Here is a 17,122-nt window from a genome sequence, read left to right on the forward strand (position 1 = left end):
CCGCCATGTTGACTTGTCCTCGTCCATAGTCCAACAAGTTATTCTACGCGGGAAATGTGGATTAGAGTAAGAGTAACAATAGAGAAAAAAGCCAAAACATAACCATTATTTCAAAATTTAACGAGACTTATTAGGTGGTTACAGTTTCGAGCATTCGATACCCATATATTTTACATAGCATTGGTAAAAGTCACACCCAAGATTATACCCGTACCAGTCACAGTTTCTTCTGTTTTATAATTTGTAGATAAAGGAATTATTCTGTGAAAATAGCACGGGCTAGCCAATTTTCGGATTGATAATTAAATAATAGCCAGCGTTTGTAAAGTCATTGAAAAATAGCCACTATTTTGCTGCAACACGGAAAGTTCCAGCATAATATACTGGAAATTGGTCCACATCTGTATGAACTTCCAACATATTATGCTGGAACTCCAGCCTACGGAAAGTTACAGCATAATATACTGGAGATTGGAGCACCTATATATGAACTTCCAGCATATTATGCTGAACCAGTATATTATGCTGGAATATTTTCCGGATTTTGAACAGTATTTTCGTTCAGATTTATCTTTAAATGAAAAATGGCTAAATTTCGATTACTTTTGAAACTTTGACTATTTTTCAATTACCACTTATAAATCTGGGTATTTTTGAATTTCACCTATTATTCTTTGTCTAATCCATGTCCACCTGTGCAATGCTGGCAAGATTCGAGGACATAGCCTATGCATCAAGTGGTCATTTAGTACAAAACATTATTAGTATAGGATAATCCATATGGGATAAGAGTTTCTCACCTTTTTAATTCTGTGTTTCTTAATTTAAATGAAACCAAACATTAGGGTCCATCACTAATATGTCTGATTAGAATCAAGAATCAACAAATAATAGAGTTGGAAATGCTATACCATATTCGAAATAATTATCCACTTGTACCAAACAGTGTGAGTTCTTCAAAGTTGCAGTTTGGTATTGATTTGCTGTGCCCAACTACAACAGATGCAATGGAATAAGGTACTGTTACATACCAAAAGTCTATCATTATTCTAGACATGACCGAATAAGTCTCTTATGTATCCATAATGTAAGATTTTTTTTATGCGAATTCAAATTTATTCGAGTCCAAATAAATATACCAAACATCAAGCGTGCAAAAGTGAAAACGACAAGAATCTATTCAATAATTAACACAAAATCGGACCCCCCAAAAGATAAAAGGATCACTATGGGTGCGGTAGAGTACAGAGGTGTATCAAGATACAAATTTGGTGGGTTGGATTTTGACCATTAAATCCATTACAATTTTAATTTTATAAAATTAAAATTTAATATTTATCAAAATTTTAGCAATTTTTACGGCATATCAATACTTCGTGTCGAAAATGACGAATTCAGTGAAATACATTGATTATATATATATATATATATATATATAAGTATATATATATATATATATATAAGTATATATATATATATATATGTGTGTGTGTGTGTGTATGTGTGTATATATTCCACTTGCCTCGAACAGACTGGTAGAGATCCTTTCAACCTTAATCAAAGGTTTCAAATTTCGAATCTTGAAAATATAGAACACTTGGTAAAGAGCATTTTACATTCTTAGGGGTCGTTCGGTACGCAGCATAAGGTGGGATAAAGTGTGAGATTAAATATATACCATACAGTATAAACTATAAAACAAAGCAGGTGAGATAAGACGTGACATTAAGTAGTCCAAATTGAATAAGCCATCGACTTTATACTTTACAATATGCCTAAAGCAACCAGTAAAAAAGAAAGAAAGTATATAAAGAATATATACTTCTATATTGCCTATATATACTCCAAGGTTGCCTCTAAAATCCCCACAATTTCAAAGCAAACATAAAAAAAAAAAAAAGACCAATTGCTCTGCTTTCTTCTACTTCTTTTCACACTTTTCTCTTCAACTTGAACATTGTTACAAACAGAAATAACTTGTGATTCGAGTGGACAAAAACCAAAAATCCACCAAATACCTCTTATCTTTCACTTGAAACCAATTTTTATAAGGAAAGTGAAAAACAAAAACATGGAATCCTTAAATTTCCACAACATTAAATTGGAGAAAGCAAACGCTATACTGAGGTACAAAAAGCGTCAAAGAATGACAACTTTGTTTCGATTCATCGAATTCTGCATATTTTTGGTCATAATCTCAAGATTTTCGACACAATTGCCACTCACTTTCAAGTTCTTGACAGAGTATTTCAAGGGACTTGGTGTCACCCTTATTAGTCCCCGGTTCGTCTTCGTTCTTGGAAACGTGATTGTCATCATCCTCTTCTTGAAATCAGGACAGTCATCTGCTAAAGATGGTTCGACAAACAACGTTAAAATCGATTTGTACGATGAGTACAAGCAAAAATGTTCAATGAATAAAGAGACTTATTGTGAACAGAGCATTTTGGTAAAAGAAGCTTGTTGTGAACAGAGTAAACGGAGCATTTTGGTAAAAGATACTTGTTGTGAACGGAGCGAAAAACAGAGGAAACAGAGCATTTTGATACAAGATACTTGTTGTGAACAGAGCAAGAAACAGAGGAAACAGAGTATTTTGGTGGAAAGACAAGTTAAGAAAATTCATCGTAGCCATTCGGAGAACTCTATAAGTTTGTCCAAAGATGAGAAAAAACCTAGAAGAGAATTGATCCGATCGGCTACAGTAGGATGTCGGAAAGTTATAAACACTGACAGTGTAAAACCAACTATGACAATAACAACAGCCTCATATCCAGAGGACGAGATGAGCGGTGACGAATTCAGAAAAACTATTGAGAATTTCATAGCAAGACAACAGAGATTGTTGAGGGAAGAAGAGTTTTCAGCTGTTGATTCTTATGAATCATAGCTTGCTATTAGTTCATGTTCAAGTTTCATGTACTAGTTTTTGCTCTCTCCCTTTGTAAACTCTTTTCTTTTTTCCTAGGTCTTAGGCCTTCCTCCATATTGCTGGCTTGCTACAATAGATCTGTACAGTAATATATAGTGATGAAAGCTATGGGAGGTTTTTGCAAATGTTACTTTGCCTAAGATCTTTGTTATTTTGTCTTATAAACTTACTTTTGTTGCATGTATTGCCATTTTCCCTTCTGTTATTCCTTTCTCAACCATCTTAGAACTAGAAGGCTTAGTTTGACTATATCTATTAGGGGTCGTTTGGTACGATGGACAAGTAAAAATAATTTTGGGATAAAAATTTAGTACCGCCTTATCCGTTGTTTGGTTATTAATTCTGGAATAAGTTAACCCACGATTAAAAATAGTACCGGGATAACTTATATTTGCCAGAGGCAGGAGCTGGTATAGCGTGTTTACCAACGGGTTCAATTGAACCCATAACTTTCAACGCAGAGTAAAAATTCATTAAAATTGCAAAAAATAGTAGATATCAACCCATAATTTTAAGAATATAATGGGTTCAATGCTAAAACCCTTAAAAGTTGAATCCATGGAATTTAACCTGGATCCGCCTCTGGCCAAAAGGTGGATTAGTAATCCCATGATAAGTTATCCCAAGATAAAGCTGTAAAATTGACAATCTCAGGATTAATACAACATACCAAACAGTCAATAAGAAATAATACTACAAAAACTAATCCCAATATAACTAATCTCAGCATAACAAATGCTAACATAACTATTAACATGTCTTCAAACCAGGGTCGTTTAATACGCGGATAAAATTATGTTGGGATGTAATATAAAAATTATATCCCTGGATTAGTTGGTACTTCTGATTTGTTTGGTTTACTGCACTATTTTTGGGATATATTGTACATTATATGATCTGAAACATGTGTTCAAATTTAAATTTGATAAATTTGGATGAACTTTCGTGTTCAATTTCAACCTTAATCTTCTTAATTATTGTGAGAAAGGCTTTGCAGAAGGACAATTTTATCATTTATCTTGTTTTATCTAGATAGCTAATCCAGGATTGTTATCCCACGTCTGAATGCGGTATAAAACTAAACTACATAGAAAAATATTACTTATAACAAAAATAGAAATGTAAGAAAACGAAGCATTAAATAATATTGAATTTTATACCGTAATTATTTTCGTAATCCGGGTCACCAAACGTACCCTTAAAGTTGATTATCTCCCAAAATCTTGTTAAATCGAATGTGAACCCTGTGTAGCTGGTGTTGGATATAAAACTTCTACCCTAATAATCCAAAAGAAAATTACTCAAATAAAAGATATTCTATTTTAAAGAGAATCCGATAAAGTGAGTTAATAAATTAATTTCAAGAATATATTTGAAAAAGATTAGACATATAACATGTGGAAATATGCGCAAAGGGAGTATGTCCAGTCATTTTCATGCATTCACATATATATGGACTATTTGAACTAAGAAAAAAGCATAATACCATAACCCATCACTGATACTCTATTATTTTTTGGATAAAATTACCAAAAAGAATATTTTGTGGAATGTATTCTAAATTATGGTTGTAAAAATCTGATGCTTTTGAGCTACTGTGAGTAGTGATTTGAGTCATGGAATTTTAGACATGAAAAAAAGCACACAGAAATAAAGAAAGAAAAGCAGATCTAGAAATTGAATTAGTGTCTCTCCTTTTTCTTTTAACTTTTATTTATTCGCAAAACAATACTTTATTTACTGCGTCGAACGTGTCTTATCGATCAATGAAGTGAGCATAAATCATAAAAATCAGAGTTTAAATCTTCCAAAGAAAAAAAAATTTGGTGATTTCTTCTCATTTACCTAAATTTTAGTATGCAGCGTTATCCGGTATTTGTGTTGGTGAAAGGTAACAGGTATCTAACGCATAAGTTAAGACGCGTCCAAGCTAGTCCAAATACTATCATAGTTAAAAAAAAAAAGTATTTTCTTTATTTTGCACCTAACTAATACCATAATTTATTTGCTTTACTTAGTTTTCTTCTAAAGAATATATTTTAAAAAGCAAGATTGTAGCTTTCAAAAATTGCACCTGTCTGCTGTTCTATCTCTCTCAATCATTTCTGAGGTTAAAATAAATTTGCATAACCTTTTTTAAAAGAATTCCACTATCTCTTGTGGTGTTCGACCTAAAAATCTTGCAACTTTTTAATTGTTAAATGAACTCCACAAATCCTAAGTCTTTTTTTTTTTTTAAATCTTTTTTTTCACCAATCCATTGTTTCTCTCTTTGATTTTTTGTGTGTCCTAGGAAGGATGTGAAAAACATGTTGCAGTTGAACCAAGAGTCAGGTCCTCTCTATATGGTATAAAATATTATGGTTTGTTTAGTATTTTTCAATTTAGTTATTGTTTGTTTGATTACATCAGTTTTATGTTAATTAGAATCAACATAGGCGGATCTAGGATTTAAATTTTATGGGTTCAACTTTCACGATTTTTAGTATTGAACTTACTATATTTAAAGTTATGGGTTCATAAATACTATTTTTACAATTTTAATGAATTTTTACATATAAATTTTTACTCCGCATCGAAAGTTATGGGTTCAATTGAACCCATTAGTTAAACACTACATTCGCCCCTGAATCAACGTCTATGTGTGAAAATCACTTCACTTCTTCATTGATGGTTACATATTTTTAAAATAAATATAAAGGACAGACCGGTGCACTAAGCTCTTCCTATGTGCGGGGTCCGGGGAAGGGCCGAACCACAAGGGTCTATGGCAGCAACTATACCAGTTACGCCAAGGCTCCCCCTTCATTGTTAAAATAAATATACTAATATAAAAGCATTATTGTAAATAGCTTGAACCATTTGTATAACTCAAAAGATACCGGCGTTTAACTTCGACATTTGATCAAACTGACTCTTATGATTCGCTAAAATTCAGTCTCTTGAATTAAATTCTGAATTCGCCTACAAATAAAAGACATGAAAGCACACGTTATAATAGCCATAAAATTCTAGGAGAAAGAAGGTAAATAACACTTGCTATCTCAGCCATTACTTTCTGAAAAAAAGTTAAACAATCATTGAAAAATTTATTTCTTTGTTGGGACTAATGAAAGAACGGAGATGAAAGTATTGAATAAGACCTTCACTTTGGACGTAAATGTGTTATTACTCCCTCCGTCTTATATTAACAGTCGTGGTTATTAAAAATAGTTGTCTTAAATTATTCGTCATTTTAGAAGTTCAAGACAAAATTGATTTTTCTTTTCCTTTTCTACCCTTAGTAATTATAATTGTTCTTGAAGATGGAGATACACATAAATAGAATAAATATCCAATGAAGAGAGATTTTATCTTGAAATATAAATAAGGGTATAATAGTCTAATCCCTTTCCTAATTAATATTTTTTAAGAGGCGTGTAAAAGAAAAACATGACACATAGACAGAGGAAGTAATATAATTCATACAATAGCAGAAATACAATAAATTTGTTTTTGGTTACGTTATCAGAATTGCTGAATTTCATAGATGGGTTGTGTTGCTCGGAAATGAGAGGAGATAAAAATTGTGGCCGGCATTGGGCCAGTGATTAATTAATTCACCAGCCCAACCTCAAAATCTCTTCAAACCAGTCCCAGTCCAATAGTCCACAAATCCGGTCCAGCTATCCAGAGACAAAACGACGTCGTTTGGCTCGATTAGATCTGAGCCGTCTAGGTTACATGATCCAACGGCTTAGAACTAGGTTAACAATAATATAAAATTGTCGGATACCTTACCCCCCCCCCCTTCTCATCACCGTCTCAAACCCGTTTATATTACCACCGTCCTCCGTCGCCCGCCGCCGGCCGGAAATCGTCTCCGCCGGCGGCAATCACCCAAACCCAACCAAATTAACACCCTAGTATCCTCTCCCTCTCCTCTTTGCATATCCGGATCTAGTTTCCCTCAAATCACAAGCAAACTCCTCGAATAGTAAATTAAAATTCCGGCCAAAACCCTAAATCACCCAAACCCAACCAAATTAACACCCTAGTATCCTCTCCCTCTCCTCTTTCCACTTCCGACTTCAGTTCCTCTCAAATCCCACCGGAGTTCCTCGAATCCGCAAAACCCTAGCGTCGCCACAGTTCCTCCGGTGGCGGCGCCGCCTCCAAATCACCTCAAAACAACACCCTATAATCTTCATGCCTCCTTCACACCTAATATGGCACTGGTTTCCTTCGAAGTCGGCCAGAACTTTTCAAATTTTCGGATCTAATTTTGAGCTTCAACAGTTCAAGTCATGTCAACTCAGGCCTTTGTTTTACGAGACTTAGGAATGATTAGTTTCGAACTCATATGTGCCAGAACATTAAGTAGAGTTTTAAGTTTAATCAGTAAGTTTTTCTAAATTTCTTTGTTTCCTTTCCTCTGTCTGTAGATTTTTCTTTTTTTTTATGCATGAGCTTTCTAGTTTTGATTTGGTCGTCTCAGTAGTCCTTTTGTTTTAGGACTAATTTAGGGTTTTAATTCGACTATGCTTTGTTGATTTCGTCTGGTTTGGTTTTGAATTTTCTACCGATTCGATGACTGAAACTATGATACTGTTCTTTTAATCTTGTTATTGAAATTCTTTAATTTTTAAACAATAGTTTTCTGATTAAATCCATGCTTTATTTGGTTAGTGGTAATCTGTATCCTAGGTTTTGTAGTTTAGATTACTTTGTTGCGTTTTCTCTTAGGGTTATAAGTGTAATTCTGTTCTTGGATAATTCATGTTTGCTGTTAATTTTCTCCAGTTTCTTTATTATTTTGTTTGTTACAGTATAGTTTATTTGTTGGGTTTGTTCCAGCCTTAGAGCATAGTTTAATTAGAATTAATTGCAGCTCCATTTAGAATTAGTTAGTTAGATTGTTTAATCCATTTTTAGGAAGTGTTTGGTTATAGCTGATCCTCTGAGTTTTGGGCAGTTAACTATGGGCAAATATTAACAAGGTCAAAAGGGGTTTTGGGTTGGTTGGTAATTTCAGATTGAATAAAAGGGTAGTTTAGGTATTTTAGATAAAAGGAATCTTGTAGTAACTGAATTGGAAACCCCTAGAACATTCTAGAGGGGATCCCAATTAGAATTTTAGGAATTTAGTGATCTAGCTTGGGTAAGAAGTCAGTCTTTCAGGGACTAATTAAGCTAAAACTAAAAATAAAAGAGGGGGTAAGGGTGCAAAGTGAAATTTCTGAAAATTCCCTTAGCTTGGCCTATAAAAGAACAACCCCTTGCCTTGCAAGACAAGTTTTTACCTCTCTGAAAATTCCCAACACTTTCCAGCTTCTAATTCCCCCCTCAAAATCCATTTCTGCAACTCTAAATCCCAAATTTGAATTTCAAAATCCCAAGATGTTCAAATTTGAAGTCCTATAGTTCTAAAAACCTTGTTTTAGATCTTAAATTCTGCATAAAAACCAAAAAAAAAAAGAAACTTTCAAAAATCCCAAAAATACTGTTCCATTGAAAACCTTAGGTTAATTTTTTATTGTTAATTGCTGATTCACATCGTCTAGCTCAATATTTAGTTGCTGAAATCATCTGAGTATTCCTGGGCGAAATTTTGAGTAGATTTGGGCTGTTCAAAGTCTCCTTGGTTGATTGTTGGAGTCATTCCTCCATAGATTGGTTTTGATATTATTTCCTGGGTTGCTGAATCTATTTCTGGGCTATTTGATCATCTGCTCACCACTGCTGATGATTCCTCTTCCTTGCTTGTGTGTATTTCAACTTCCAGGTACTTGCTTAATCTCTAATGGCCAAAGCTAAGACAACTTGTAATCGAAGTTTTGATGTGAAATGAAAGGCTGATCTGGATACTTGAACTGTTCAAATTCATGTTTACTCACGTGTATTGCTCATATAACAAATTGCTCTTAATAATTTTATGTTTAGCTTACTTGTATATACGTTAACTTACACAATAGATTATGTAGTAGTAGCAATTGAAACATAGACGACCTGGACTTTTGACAATTGTAATAATTGAACTGTTATACTAGTGTGTATTTATTCAGTAATATTTAGCTTTAGCGTAAGTTAATTCTGATGTTTGTTTAGATTTCATCTCACGTCGGGGTAATTGCTAAACTTTGAAAAACATCGTGGAATTCGCAACTGATTCTGAGGCTAGTACATATTTGTATCCATGTTAACTTCAGGACTAATAGGCCTAAGGAATAATTAATAGCATGCATTTCAACATGTTAAATAAGTTTGATGCTTCCATATGGTAATAACTCTAATATAACCATATTTTCTATCTTCGTTTGTGTTAACTCATAGCTTAGTAAAATATTTAGAATCTGGCCCATACGTGAGGCTTAGTTCCATGTTTCATGCACAGCAAATTAATTCCTGATGATAGCTGGCAGTTTAAAACACTAATGCTTTGTCAAAACACATTCAGTTTGGTTTATAAATGCCTGGGCTATTAGAGCCATGAAGAAGCAATTTAACAGGCCCAAAATTAATTTGGCATCGGGTCTTTAGACCTATCACGGCCTCCCGCAAAGTTAATAAGACGCTATCCACTTTAGGCGCGCTTTTAATAATTTTATCTTCTTAAAATACGGGTGTGCATTTCATGCGACCCAAATCCAAATCCCAAAACGTTGAATAAGAGGTGTCGAGGATCCGGGTGCATTTCATGTGACGTGATCCAAAAACACGCTCTTAAACGGCGTTCACTTTCATAAAAACTAACTAAAAGCGGTTAAACAAATTTTTAAAATTGCATTATAGGTTGGAACATGTATAAAAATTAGATTTTAGCCATTTATAATATTTTAAGCGACCGTGCTAGAACCACGGGATCCGGGGGTGCCTAACACCTTCCCTCGGGTCAACAGAATTCCTTATTCAGAATTTCTGGTTCGCAGACTCCAATTGGGAAGTTGAATTTTTCCTCGATTTGGGATTTAAATAAAAACCGGTGACTTGGGACACCAAAAGCCAATCCCAAGTGGCGACTCTAAAAAATAAATAAATAATCGCATTTCGAATAATGTCACTTTAAATGGAAAAACTCCCTTATACATTTATCCTCCGGGGTAGGTGTGTAAGAAAGGAGGTGTGACAGCTCTGACGACTCTGCTGGGGACACGAACCCAGAACATCGATTCAGGTTTCAAGAATTCGAGCTTAGTGCAATTGTTATATTTGGCTTTATCTGATTTTTCTACATGTTCCATGCTATATGTGCTAAATGTTTTACCGCTTTGATATTTGTTGAAACTGTATATATAAACTGTCGCGAATCCCTTCCTCTTTCTGAGTCTTCTACATCATGGAGAAGGGTGCACTTCGTGTAGCTTCTCTTCTGTTTAGAGTCTTTTCCCCGTTTAGAACGAGGTTTGGATAAGTTGCAAAGCCGGCGGAGCTTCTGTATCCCCGGTACGCTGCCTCCCCCTCGACTCGAGTTGTCCGCTCGGGTAAGCCAGGTCTAGACCAATAAACCTAGGGTTAAGCCTAGAAGAACAAAACCTCATGCCGGATCCCTAGTAGGACGCTTATTTGCATCATGTGCATTTGACTTAGGGTACTCAACACAGGGGTTTGGTCCGTCTAGGACAGGTGACCTGAAATGAATTGACCATCCTGATGCATCTTACGTGCTACTTGCACATTTATTTGCTCGGATTTGCATGTTGACCGGCTCGTCTAAATGAGTGAAAATTGAGAAAATAAGCAGTGTTAGGATTAAGTGAGGGTGACCATTTGTTGTGAAAAACCAAATGCCCAAATAGTACCGAAATGCTGCCGGATTTTTGAAAAATAAAAAAAAAAACAGGAAAAGGAAAATATTTGAAAACAAAGAAAGAAAAATTGTGGTTCAAAATAGTTTTGATTTTGGCAAATCTGCCCGAACTACGCCGGTTTGATTCTCACCGGATGTGAGATACGTAGGCAACCCTCGTCGGGTCCAACCTCCCATTCTGCCAAAAATAACCAAAAATGCCAAATTTTAATTTTGTGTCATAAATTAGTCGGGTGATGCCATTCCTGTCTAAAATAAGCCGAATGTCCCCAAAAGGACGCCGGAAGGCCGTTTTTGCAAGAATAGCCACCTTGAGTCATTTTTAAATGGTTTGCGGGCACAGCCTTAAAACCTTCCTCCCAGAAGTGCTGAAAGGCCGTATTTGCAAATCCAAGTCCTTATTTTCTAAATAAAGAATTTTTGCACAAATAGCCATTTTTCAAAATAAATCATTAAATTCCCCTAAAAAAATGTGCAGGATGAATTCAAGTAACATCGAAACCTTCTCTGTCCTGAGCGAGATCCCTTTGAAACTCCATATGTGGTGGCATGACTTGGGAAAAGGAAGCAGAGATACTGCCGTTAAAAGCCTGGTCGGTCTTGTAGATTTATTGAAAATCAGACCAAGGAAGGATGTCATTGAGGCACTGCTACCATTTTGGGACCCGACCCGTAATGTATTCCGATTTTCAAATTTTGAACTCACACCCACATTGGAAGAAATTGCTGGATATGCCGGTCTCAATGGGAACCTCCGCGGTAGATACCCTTTGGCCCCACGACCGTTAACTCTTCATAGGTTCTTGGATTTGTTGAACATCAGTCGGGATATTCAGGACCCGCGGTAGATATCTGGCGGAAGGGTATTGTACACTACATTTCCTATATCACCGGTATGGTAACCCCAAAGGTTTTGAGGAACCCAATACAGGATTAACACATGCTGGAAATAAAGACAAATAGGAAGCCCGACGGGGATTAGCCTTCATGGTGGCCTTTTTGGGAGTGGTAATTTGTCCTAGAAAAGATGGTCACATAGACCTTGGCCTAGTAGGGATGCTAGATGTTGCCATGAAGAAACCTACTAGCACAGCGGTTCCCCTGATTGTAGCAGAAATATACCGAGCTCTGACCAAATGTCGAGAAGGGGAGAAATTCTTTCAAGGTTGCAATTTGCTCTTGCAGTTGTGGATACAGGAACATCTCTGTCACCGCACAGGCTACATGAACAACGATTTAACCGGGTTGAGTTGTATTGTAGAATTCGAGACCCGAGTTACAGGTATTGAGTTCCCTGAGGGTATTGAGGCCTGGTCGTCATGTTTAAGATCCCTCACTGCAGATAAAGTTGAATGGGCTTATGGATGGCTTCCTCCTACTGAAGTTGTATACACATCAGCAGAGGTCTCTAATATTCTTTTGATGGGTATTCGAAGCATTCAGCCCTATGCTCCTTACCGAGTTTTGCGACAATTTGGAAGATTCCAGACGGTGCACAACGATGAAGACCTGAGTGGGCAAGTCATTGAGTTAGGCCCAAAAGCCACATTCCCTGAAGGTCGAATCCGAAAGATATGGAATGAGTGCAGGTACCTTGAGCCTAAAACTATAGTACAGGACCGAGCCAGAGGTGAGGTAGACCCCAAATACTTGGTTTGGTTTGGTAAAAGATTTCAAATCCCCGAGAGACCTGCCAAAAGGCCACTTGTGAAGCAATTAACTAGTGAGGCTCGGGTGCAATGGGACTGGTTAGGTAAGGAAAAAGAGTATAGGTCCCGAATAGGAGCATTAGAAAAACAGGTTCAGGAGCTCCGGTTTGAAAACAGCTTGCAAGCCGCAGCCGATGAAGGTGATAAAAAGCAACTGGCCCAGGAGAATGGAGCTCTCAAGGACCAAATTCAACAAATGAAATTAGATGCCAGGAATCGAGAAAGAAGTCTATCCGACAAGAGATTGATAAGAGGGTTGAAGAAACAAGTCCTGGACTATCAGGAAGAATTGGAAAAATCCGAGGGAAGCGTGGCAAAACTTCGGGCGCAATGGACAAAGAAGACCGCGGAAAGGGCTCAATTTGTACAGCAAATGAAGAAAAACTATGAGGGAACCATCGCCAACATGAAAAGAAAAATGAATACTCTTGAAGAAAGGGCAGCCCGTCGGGAGAAAGAATTACAGGCCAAGAGGGAACAATGCTATGGATTAATCGCCGATATGGAGAAGGAAATAAAATTATTACAGGATCTTCACTTCCAGGATTCTCAGGTACTAGAGGCTCGCACTCAACAGATAAGCCGGCTACTCCAAGAGAAAGGTCAAATCAGGGAGAGAATCAGAAACATTGCCAACTACATTGTCATGAAGTGTCAGGCCGGTGAGCGGATGGGTCGTACCACATTCTTTGCCTCCGTCATGATATTTGTTCGCCAGGTCATGAACGATCTTGATCAGTTGCAAAAGGGTCTTGCACGCAGGCCCGCGGCGATACCGAGTGACGTCCCGCGGGCCCCAGGATTTGAAGCTTTGATGTATTCTTAAAAATCGGGTCTGTAGTTTTTGAATCTAGTTTGGCACTTTCTATTTCCGAGAAAAGAAAGACAAATAGTTTAGTAGCTTTGTAATTGCAGTTGTTGTTAATGAAAATTTGAAAATTCCCAAAAATTGTTTCTTTATTGTACTTATGTTTGCATTTGTTTGCAAGAACTACGCTTGGTCTGATTCATGCGGGGTCATGATACGTAGGCAATCTCCATAGGATTCGACCGTAACCCTAAAAATGAGGGAAGGAAATAAAAGAAAAACAAGAGAGGAAAAGAAACGCAAAAGAGAAAATAAGGAACCGAGAGAAAGACCATGGCAAAAGAAAAAGGAAAAGCAGAAAATGAAAAACAGAGGGAAAGGAAAATGAGAGAAAAATAGAAAGAGAAAGGAAAGCAAGAAAAACAAAGAGCAGAAATCAAAAGAAGAGAAAATAGAAAAGAAAAGCCGGGATGACGCATGCAACCGATGCAAACATGTAGACATCAGTTTGACTGTATAGGTGCATCACACCCCAATGTGCGATTACCTATCTGTTACTTGTCTCAAACTAACCGTGTGTTGCTGTCAATCCCAGTTTTGCCTTTAGAAACGGTGGTTGGTTGTGGTAAGCTGGCATCGCATCAATACTTTACCAGATCGAAAGGAAGTGTGGAAATGTCTACAGAAATGACCTTGCCCGCAGTCCCCATCTCTGAAGACAGCCCCATCTCGGGGGTCCCGGCCTCTGAATCTCTTACAGCTGAAGAAAATCGGATCTTGCGCCTGCGACTGATGGAAATGTGGGATGCTTGGAACAATGGAAAGGAACCTCCAAGCAACATTCCTGGATTCCCAGAGTTATTCCCTAGAGCTGGAGGTGCTACTACTGTCCCTATCAGTCATCCTCATACCCCTTTTGGACAACCTACCATGACTGCTCATTTCGTCGGAACACCTTCTGAGGTCCGCCCCCAGGTGTTCCCAGCAGGAGCAGCTCCTAACGTCTTCACTGCTCCACCGTGCCCTGCTACAACACAACCTTCAATGCCAAGGCCTGCCTTTGATCCCTCTGCATTCACCTTCCAAAACCCTATTTTTCCGATGGATCCTCCTCAATATCCCGCATATAACTACTCTCAGCCGCCACCATATGAGCTCACACCAGGGCAGGACAAAATCCCCAAAGACCCAGAACAGGATGAGATGGCGAAAAGAATGAGAAGCCTCGAGCAGAGTTTGAAAAACATGCAAGGATTGAGCGGGCAAAAGAGTGTCTCCTACACAGATCTATGTATGTTCCCTCATGTACACTTGCCGGCAGGGTTCAAAACACCAAAATTTGAGAAGTATGACGGACAAGGTGACCCCATTGCTCACCTGAAGAAGTATTGCAATCAGTTACGGGGAGCCGGTGGCAAAGAAGAGTTGTTGATGGCATATTTTGGAGAAAGCTTGGTTGGTATAGCTTCAGAATGGTATATGGATCAAGATGTCTCGCGTTGGCATATTTGGGATGATCTAGCCCGAGACTTTGTTCGACAATTTCAGTACAACATAGACATTGCGCCAGACAGGAACTCCTTGGCGAATCTTAAGAAAAAGCCTTCAGAAAGTTTCCGTGAATATGCAATTAAGTGGCGTGAACAGGCGTCAAGAGTGAAACCTCCAATGGATGAGATAGAGATGGTCACTGTTTTCCTCCAAGCCCAGGAAGTAGACTATTTTCAGAATATGATGTCTGCCATGGGCAAAACTTTCGCAGAGGCAATAAAAATCGGAGAAATGGTAGAGAATGGACTGAAAACAGGTAGAATTTTGAGCCAGTCAGCCATAAGAGCAACCTCCCAAGCCATCCAAGGCGGGTCTGGAGGAATGGCCAAAGGCAAAAAGAAAGAAGAAACAGTGATGGCAGCATCGGGAGGAAGAAGGTATCGGGCTCCTAGACCGTTTTCTCTGAAAGAACCCCTCAACACTACTACCCTCATACTGGTATGGCCTATGCTCCTACACCTTATGAGGTCATGAATGCACAACCTTTCGGCCGACCGCAACCACAAGCTAACCGAAATCCACCTCCATTCCAAAGAAATCAACCTCCTTACCAGAACCAATATAATCTCCGACCACCACAGAATAACTTCCGTCCTCGAGAACCGCCCAGGAGACCAAATTTTACGCCAATTGGTAAACCTTATTCCAGTTTGTTCCCGAAACTCGTCCAGATGAATTTGCTGCAGCCTATTCCCCAAAACAGGCAGAACCCAGAATCTCCAGCTTATCAACGAGGGGTCCATTGTGCCTACCATTCAGGAGCTGAAGGGCATAGTAATGATAACTGCTGGACATTGAAGAAAGCTGTGGAAGATTTGATTGAACAAGGAAAAATAGTGTTGAGGGATGAAGAAGCCCCGAATGTGACTAATAACCCGTTGCCCGCTCACAACAATGGGCCGGTAATCGGTATGATTTGTGAAGACAGGGAGTTTGATCCGGCTTTGAAAGCCATAATTGCTATTGCCGATGCAGAAAAGAAACCCAAGGTACCCCCAAAGCAAGAAAAAGGGGAGAAGAAGAATAAAACTGTCAAAACTGAGCCTGAGAAGAAACCTGAGACAAAAGTAGAAACGGACTCTCCTAAGAATGGAATTCTCTATGTTCCGCGAGGACGCCAAGAAAAACCATTGGTTGTCACTATTCCAAGGAAAGCTGAGGTAAAAGGGGAAACACCAATATACGTACCGAAAGGAGCCTATGTGGTACGGGGGACAATTAAACCGCCTCGGCTGAGTGAGTCAGTGGTTATTGGACGCGTACCACAGAAGCCAATGACAGACCCCTCTGCAGTGCCATGGAACTATCAGCAAACAGTGGTCACATACAAGGGCAAAGAAATTTCGGGGGAACTTCCAGGGAAGAACTCTATTGAGAAATATTCGAATGTACAGGAGGTAAACAATGCCGCTCGGAAGCGTTTTCCGTCCAAGAGGCCAGTGAGTGCTGAGGAAGCGGAAGCCTTCTTCCGGAGAATGAAGATGCCTGATTCTGAGACAGTGGATCAATTAAGGAAGAACCCTGAACAGGTATCCTTGCTATCATTAGTGACAAAATCCTCCGAACATCAGAAGATCTTGATGAAAACTTTGAATGAGGCATACGTGCCAATTGAAACTTCAGTCGAGCATCTCGAAAGGATGCCAGAAAGGTTCTTCGCCATAGCTCCCTTTTAGTAAGAACGACTTGCCTCCTGAAGGCGCAGCTCACAACAAAGCCTTGCATCTGACCGTCAAGTGCGAAGGATATTATGTCAAGCAAGTCATGGTAGATGGAGGATCAGGGGTTGACATTTGCCCACTCTCTACGCTACAAAGGATGGAAATTGGGACAGGAAGGATTCGTCCAAATAATGTTTGTGTGAGAGCTTTTGATGGTATTAAGAGGGATACCATCGGTGAAATTGATCTGATATCCGGTAGAGTTCGAGGTGACCTTCCAGGTGTTGGACATGGATACATCTTATAACTTCCTTCTGGGGAGGCCCTGGATCCATGCTGCAGGAGCTGTGCCCTCCACTCTCCACCAAATGGTAAAATTTGAGTATGAAGACCAGGAAATCGTGGTCCACGGAGAAGACGAGCAGTCCATTTATCGTGATCCATCTATCCCATGTTTGAAGGCAAGGGAAGGAAGTGAGCATATTGTTTATCAAGCCTTTGAGATTGTGGTAGCAGATCAGCACGAGGAGGGAAATCCTTGTCCTCAGCCTTTCCTGTCTAATGCTTCAATCATGGTGGCCAGAGAAATGATTAGACATGGTTTCAAGCAAGGAAAAGGGTTGGGAAAAGCTTTACAAGGAATATCTGAGCCGGTAACTCTACCCATAGCAGAAA

The 17,122-nt window shown here is 38.5% G+C and overlaps 2 protein-coding genes across 2 annotated transcripts in view; one reads left to right on the forward strand and one right to left on the reverse strand.

Annotated features, from left to right (window-relative positions):
• Positions 1,854-3,114, forward strand: LOC109226444. The gene has a single exon (XM_019391194.1). The coding sequence runs from the start codon at positions 2,072-2,074 to the stop codon at positions 2,888-2,890; it is 819 nt and encodes a 272-aa protein (XP_019246739.1). The 5' UTR covers positions 1,854-2,071; the 3' UTR covers positions 2,891-3,114.
• LOC109227559 overlaps positions 8,359-17,122 on the reverse strand; it is a 12,604-nt gene continuing 3,840 nt past the window's right edge. The window contains exon 2 of the mRNA XM_019392761.1: positions 8,359-8,365. Within this exon, the coding sequence (XP_019248306.1) occupies positions 8,359-8,365 (7 nt within the window). The remainder of the gene's footprint in view (positions 8,366-17,122) is intronic.

Source organism: Nicotiana attenuata, chromosome 6 (assembly GCF_001879085.1).
Source record: "Nicotiana attenuata strain UT chromosome 6, NIATTr2, whole genome shotgun sequence".
Taxonomy (NCBI): Eukaryota; Viridiplantae; Streptophyta; class Magnoliopsida; order Solanales; family Solanaceae; genus Nicotiana; species Nicotiana attenuata.

What these genes read in the sequence shown, in the direction of transcription:
- LOC109226444 (XM_019391194.1), top strand. Translation starts at nt 2,072, where the DNA reads ATGGAATCCTTAAATTTCCACAACATTAAATTGGAGAAAGCAAACGCT.